At 40.1% G+C, this 7180-nt stretch overlaps 1 protein-coding gene across 1 annotated transcript in view; it reads left to right on the forward strand.

The window, feature by feature from the left end:
* The window catches only part of LOC112149331 (vomeronasal type-2 receptor 1), an 8398-nt gene extending 2571 nt beyond the window's left edge, over positions 1 to 5827 (forward strand). Inside the window, 9 exon segments of the mRNA XM_036217269.1 lie at positions 1613 to 1738; positions 1866 to 2032; positions 2236 to 2356; positions 2435 to 2662; positions 2763 to 2886; positions 4128 to 4288; positions 4375 to 4615; positions 4925 to 5207; positions 5292 to 5827. Of these exon segments, the coding sequence (XP_036073162.1) occupies positions 1613 to 1738; positions 1866 to 2032; positions 2236 to 2356; positions 2435 to 2662; positions 2763 to 2886; positions 4128 to 4288; positions 4375 to 4615; positions 4925 to 5207; positions 5292 to 5628 (1788 nt within the window). The 3' untranslated portion in view covers positions 5629 to 5827.
* The last annotated feature ends 1353 nt before the right edge of the window (positions 5828 to 7180 follow it).

The following is a 7180-nucleotide window of genomic DNA, read 5'->3' on the forward strand; positions in this document are numbered from 1 at the left end:
TCTAACAGGTAGCTGAAATATTATCTTAACTCCCAAACAGCCTAAAAAAATCTAAATTAGCTAAAACATCTAGCATGTAGCTGAATATTAGATAAACTCCAAAATAGCCTAAAAAATCTTAGTAAATGCCAAAATAGTCAAAAAAACTAGCAAAATACAATTTTTTCCACATAATTATGGATAATAAAAAAGGCAGGAATTATTCCTGAATAAATTAATTTAAACCTTAAATAATTTAATTTTTTTACTCTCCATAGAAATACATTTGATCAAAATTATACAAGTTAGAAATAAGCGAAGGACTACATCGGGCCATTAATATAAATAAAAAAAAAGATGACCTGGAGGGCCGGATCTGGCCCCCGGGCCTTGACTTTGACACATGCTGTAGACGGTAGCAGTCAGATGACAGTCAGGTATGCAGAATGGCCCACTTTTTATATACTCTCAGGCTACAGGGCGGCTGGTGGCACTTGATATGGACGACCACTACCTGGAGATATTTACTCATTCTCCAGTCGGAGTTGCTGCCGATCTGTGGCCACCTAGTTGTCGCCCAATTTCATATAGACGGCATCCCTGCCTGCCAACCTCCAAACCTTCCCAGGCGGCCACTTTTAGAGAAAAAATTGCCCGGCTGCCCTAAAATTTTTACTTTTTCTTAAAACCCCCACAGCCACTGCATGCCGATCCCAAATGCCAGTGTGTGGCCGCTTGCTAAAAAAACGTGCATTTAGGTTTCTGTCCGGTGGCATTTTGGGATGTGTGACTGTAGTCTTACTTCCGGGCTCCCATGAAAGGAAAACGGTTCAGTCGCCAATGATATGTCTGAGTCATTGTTTCTATGGCAACCACACTGGTCAATCAGGAGTGAGCTTGTTGGAATTCCACACCCCTACCACTTGAAAGCAGTCTCAGGAGAACGTTTCAAACGTTGGATGTGGGGGCCAGCGGGCACCACATACTTTTGAGTCATCTGATTGGCCGGTTTACAACTTGAGTAACTTGCACTACAGAAAAAATATCATGAAAAAAATTAGGATTATCAAGAACATGTAAAAAAAAGCAAGAAGGGTTAATATGACAAATATAATGATAGAGTAATAGCTGTTTATTTACCTATAGAAGTATGTGGGACATTGGCTTAGTGGAACCAGCAGGTACTACCTGTTTGGAATGAAAGCGACGAGGGGTCACTCAATCCAGTTCTCATATACAGTCAATGGTCTGAATAGAAACTGAACGAGTGGAAGCAGAGACTCCACCCTGTATAGTCAAGTTGATGAAATAAAGCATCACAGTCTCCATATATGGTGGTAGCGCACAAAAAAGGGCTTTTGCATTCACTCTACATGGAACTTGCTACAGAAGGACAGGGAACTTACAGAACTCCTTCTGTTAAATGGTGTTAAAACCAATTGAGAGCACAAGAGAAAGATAATTTTGTTTGTAACTGTTTTTAAATGAAGTGTTGCTTTATTCTCTAACTGTAATTAATATTTTTTCTGTCACCTCTTGGCTGGGACTCCCTTGTAAAAGAGATTTCTTAATCTCAGTGGGACTTCCAGCTTAAATAAAGGTTAATAAATTAAAATAAAATGTGTTGATGCAGGTGAGCCCAGTGTTAGCTGGAACTCTGGGTTTTGGGGTGAAGAGGGCTGAGATACCTGGACTTCAGCGCCATCTGCTGGATCTGGATCCATTCGCTGACCCACTCACTGAGGAATTCTGGGAGACGGTGTGTTTCATGTTGAGTGTTGTCAGCCAAAGGCCTTTGTGCCATGGACAATGTTTACTGCACAAAAATATGGCTTCTTTAACAATACCCATGATGTCCTGTTAAAGCCTTGATTTTGATCTTGTAGTTGTTTAATTGCACGCTGGACTATGGCAAAGCTCTGAGATTGGCCCGAGAGGTGAACAGCACTTTGTCCAGAGCGGGGGTACCTGATGGGTTATGTACTGGGACCGAGTCTGTGGCTCAGCTTGGAAACACCTACTCCGATGTTTCCCAGTTACGAATCACTTACAGGTCAGCTCTTGCATTTCATTAAACTGTGGTGAGAATCAGTCATGCTGATAATTTATGTGGTGCTTCTGCAGCTGCTGTCCAACAAAAACCTCTACTTTTTAAGTTGATTTAAATCCATGAAGGTGACACTTAGGCTGATTTGTTCAGCATCCACTTGGATGAGGTGTAGAGTTCAGATGGATACTGTCAACTGTTTCCCTCAGTGTTTACAAAGCCGTGTATGCCGTGGCCCACGCCCTGCACCATCTTGAGCACTGCGAACCAGGAAACGGGCCCTTTGTGGGGAAAAGCTGTGCAGACATCACCAACTTTGAGCCGTGGCAGGTGAGCGTGGACATTTTTACCGCAGATGGCTCACGAGTGCATGCAGTAGTACTTGAAAAGCAGCATTTGTGTCCGCAGCTGATGTACTACCTGAAGAACGTGCACTTCAAAGTGCCGAACACAGACGAGGACATCTACTTTGTCGACGGGGACATAGAGGGCTACTATGACATCATTAACTGGCAGCTTGGAGGTGACGGGGAGATATCCTATGTCACTGTGGGCCACTATAATGGATCCGCAGCTCCAGAGGACAGACTGCACATAAGGAATGACTCCATTGTCTGGAACAATGACGCGTCAACGGTCAGTTGCATGCTGGATGAACTGCAGCAAAGCAGCGCACTGGTGTGTGACTAATTGGTAACTCAGTAGTGTGAGTTGTGTTTGTTTTTCTGCGCCCAAGCCTCCGCGGTCAGTGTGCAGCGAGAACTGCCAGCCCGGCACCAGAAAGGGGATCCGGCAGGGGGAGCCCGTCTGCTGCTTCGACTGCATCCCGTGTGCCGATGGAGAAATCAGCAACACCACCAGTCAGTGCAACATTTTTAAACACAACAAAAAGCCTCAAATCAGATGAACGTTTCACATTAATTTAAAGTTTTTGCTATATTTCTCAAAACTTTATTTTGACAGACAATAACAGAAATGGCTATACATATTTGTGTTGATAATAAATAACATTTACAACATAAACTGAAAAAGATGTAATTAACTATCTTAAGAAAATATTGAATCTATTTAAAAAATAGTAGACTGTTTTCACACATATTCAATATTTTAATGGTTTGTATAGGTGCACACACATATAACATAAAAAATAAGACTATAAAAGAGACTCACTCAAAAAAATACTAGTTTAAATAAAATGACTTATAAAAGTTTAAAACATAAATGCTGCTGGATTCCTCTTTACATCTGAAAGTGGATTTGATCAGATTTAGCCCCGCCCCTCATAAAGATAGATAAAGATTATATTGAATCACAGTCACTCAAATAAATCAATGTAATATTCTTAATTATAATTGAATATTTAATGTGATAAAAAAATAAAATTAAAAAGCATGTGATAACATATGCAGGTATGTTGAGATGATTAAGGTCTGTGTGGGTGAGTTTTAGATTGGTTTGTTTCATACCTCAATGGAAAAACTTTTAACGTTGCTGTAGGTTCTTTAATATCTAAAAATAAAAAAACAAAAAATCATCATGTGGCGTTCCACAGGGTTCAGCTCTGGGCCCAATTGTATTCACTTTATGTGTGATCCCTCTTGGGAAACTAATTAGTAGATTTAGCCACATTTCCTACCATCTATATGCAGACGACATTCAACTTTATTGCTCCTACCCTGAAACAGACCTTAATATCTTGAAGAATTTACTAGATTATTTAACAATATTTAAATTAACATTTACTTATTTATTTAGATGTAAAGCATTTGTATTTATCAAGGAGGAAAGAGAGTGATTGTCCTTCAAATTGATTGTTTCCTACATTGCTCATTCTAACAGATTTAGTTAACAGATTAAAAAAACAAAAGATGTAATTATTATTATTATTTTTTTTATTATCCATCCATCCATTAAACCTACTAAATCCCTTTTGGGTTCCGGGGCTGCTGGAGCCTATCCCACCTACTGTTTGGCAAAACATTCCATATATTTATCAGATCAGTTTAAGGTTGAAAGCTTGTTTGTGAAGCCGCACTGCTTGATCAATTGTGATAATATTTATTCCCTTAAATTGCCCCCCGCTGCCCCCTTTTTGAAACAGATGCTCGAGAATGCGTCCTGTGCAGCGGTGATTTCTGGTCCAACGACGCCCACGATGCCTGCGTGCCCAAAATCATAGAGTTCTTGGCTTTTGGAGAACCCCTGGGAATCACCCTCATAGTCATTGCTGCATTCGGAGCTTTACTCACCATCGCTGTTGGGGTGAGAAACACTCACACAATCACATTTTTCTGTTTAAGATTGTAACTAAAATGTAAAAAAATGCCCTTTCCTTTATATTTTTGCAGGTTGTTTTAATTCTGAACATTAACACTCCTCTGGTCAAGGCCAATGACGCTTTGTTGAGCTTCTCGCTGCTCTTCTCCTTGATGGTGACCTTCCTTTGCTCCATCGTTTTCCTGGGAGAGCCTCAGCACTGGAGCTGCATGACAAGTCAAGTAGCTTTAGCTCTGGGGTTTGCTCTCTGCCTTTCCTCCATCATGGGTAGGTCACCAGAAGAAGTTGAACTACTTTTCTCTTTGAACATCGGTGATGCAGCCAAATCGATCCTCTCCCTCTTTGCTTCAGGTAAAACTGCAGTTCTGATGCTCAGAGCTCAAGCCCTGAAAGCAGCTCGCCTCAAAGCCAAAGCAGCCGCCAAAGCTGCAAAAGCGGCAGCTGAAAACGTGGCCAACGGAGGCGGTCCTGATGTGATCGCAACCAGCACGATCAACACTGACGCCAGCGCCTTTACCACCCCGGAAAAGGACACTCTCACCTTTGCTCACCAGAGGATGATGGCGGCGGTGGCAACATTAATACAGGTTAAAAAAAAAAGCAACTGAAATGAAGAAACAGATTTTAGCTTCATGACTATATTCGAATCAACTTTAAACTCAATTTTCAGGTTTTTTTGGTAACCTTTCTCCATTTTGGTTCAGGCCGTAGCGTGCACGGTGTGGCTCATCATCCTCCCTCCACACCCCGTCAAGAACACCTCGGCTCAGAACATCAAGATTATTCTTGAGTGCGACGAAGGCTCCATCGTCTTCATTTGTTGCATCTTTGCATATGACATTGTACTGGCTCTACTGGCTTTTGTCTTCGCCTTCATCGCTCGGAAACTCGAGGACCACTTCAGGTCTGTATCTCTACATCAAATAAACAGAAGCTAGAGATTTAAAGAATGTAAGATTTAACTTTGGAACTACTGAATATCTTCCAGTGAGGCTAAATGCGTGACCTTCGGGATGCTGGTCTTCTTCATCGTGTGGATCTCCTTTGTCCCGGCCTACCTCAGCACGAGGGGCAAGTTCATGGTTGCTGTCCAGATTTTTGCTATCCTGGCCTCCAGCTTTGGCCTGCTGTTCTGCATCTTCCTCCCCAAGTGCTACATCCTTTTGGTGAAACCCGAACGCAACAAGGAGGAGATGATGAAGCCTCGACCCAAACCGCGTGACGGTACAGCCACTGGGACCTCAGCCTCCCTCGCCACAGCTGCTACGGAGATCAATGCATCCTTTGCATCCACTGCTGTCGACGATCAGGAGAAAAATAACTAATTACAATACATTGTTCAGAAAATCATTTGGTATCCTATAGGTAAAATCTGTGATTCAAAAAATGCAAAGTTATTTTAAGACTTAGAGTAAGTCCTCTTAAGATTAATAGATGTCTGTACTTGAAGAACAGATCAAATCTTTTCCTTTAGTATCACTGTAACATATTTTCTTTTCAAAAAATAAACATATTTTAGCGTTTCTTTGCTGGTTAATCTTTGTCCAAACAATCATTTTTTTTATTTCTGCACTTCCACATAGTATTTTTTTTTTTAGTTTGTTAAACTAAAAGATTAAGCAACTGACTTGAATAAAAAGGGGATTATTACCGGTAATCATTTATTAATAGCTAAAGAAAACCATCAAGCATTTTGGGGGTGTGTTTCACATCTAAATCCACTAGAGGGAGCCAGAGATGGACTTGTTTGAAAATAGCCAAATTAAAATGGATTCACACTTTTACTCTAAAGATTTATCTTTGTAATATGATTATTTTTTTTTTCTTTTGTCATTTAAAACATCATCAAAATGTATCCTTTTGAACCCAAAAAAATCATAAAACGTTGTTCTTTGCTTTCACCATCATCATCCTCCATCACGCATGAACATGTGACCTGTGGCATCTGTGAAGCTGTGAACTGTGTCCAATCAGAGCTGTCAGTGTGAACGGTGATAAATCCTCCTGGTGACAGAGCGGTGAAGGAACGTGTTTATAATTCATTGCCAGCTGACCAGAGTGGACAGGAACACCGTTGCTAAATTGAGAAAAAATGCACCCACGTGTAACTCTACACATGTGTGTGCACGCTGCATCCGAGTTTTTGCACACGCAAATATTTACAGCATTATTCTTAATTTGTGTGATTCCCTTCAGAGTCTTATTAAAGTGGAAGTTTATCTTCCTGATGCATCTTCACATTTGGTTAGTTTTTGAATACATTTTTTAGGGTATAAAGTAGAATAAGAATAATCTATGAATATATTTACAAAAAGAAATTGTTTTTCTGTAACAAGTAATTCACATGCTTTCAATATATATATATATATATAGAAAAGAAAAGAAAACAGTTTTGTGGCTCTCACAAGAAAAAGTTTGGGGACCCGCGGCATACAGTGTTTCATGAATTCTCTAAAGGAGAAGTTCTAACAAAAATGTTCAGATCATTAACATTGTAAACATTGTTCTGCTTCTCCTGGAGGACGTTTCAGTTTGGCCACTAGGTGGTGATCACGCTATAGAAGTACATTTTTTTTCAGGACGAATAAGTAAAAATTAGCAAAAGAAAACAATGTTTTAGACCACAAATGGTTACAGTAAAAAATATTTCCTGAAAAGAGTTTGAAAAATCATACCTGTGAGTTTATAAAGATGTTAATTTAGTCAGAAATGTATGTTTAGGTCGACTGAGCGTACGACAAATTCCATTAAACGTTAGCATCAAGCTAACGGAGTATAGCTTCATGTGCTAGCTAGATCGCTCTATATAGATTAATTATTGATCTGTTAAGCTTAGATCGATTCAAATGGATTAATCGATTTCATCAATGCAGCCCT

The sequence above is a fragment of the Oryzias melastigma genome, linkage group LG19 (genome assembly GCF_002922805.2).
Source record: "Oryzias melastigma strain HK-1 linkage group LG19, ASM292280v2, whole genome shotgun sequence".
NCBI classification, from domain to species: domain Eukaryota; kingdom Metazoa; phylum Chordata; class Actinopteri; order Beloniformes; family Adrianichthyidae; genus Oryzias; species Oryzias melastigma.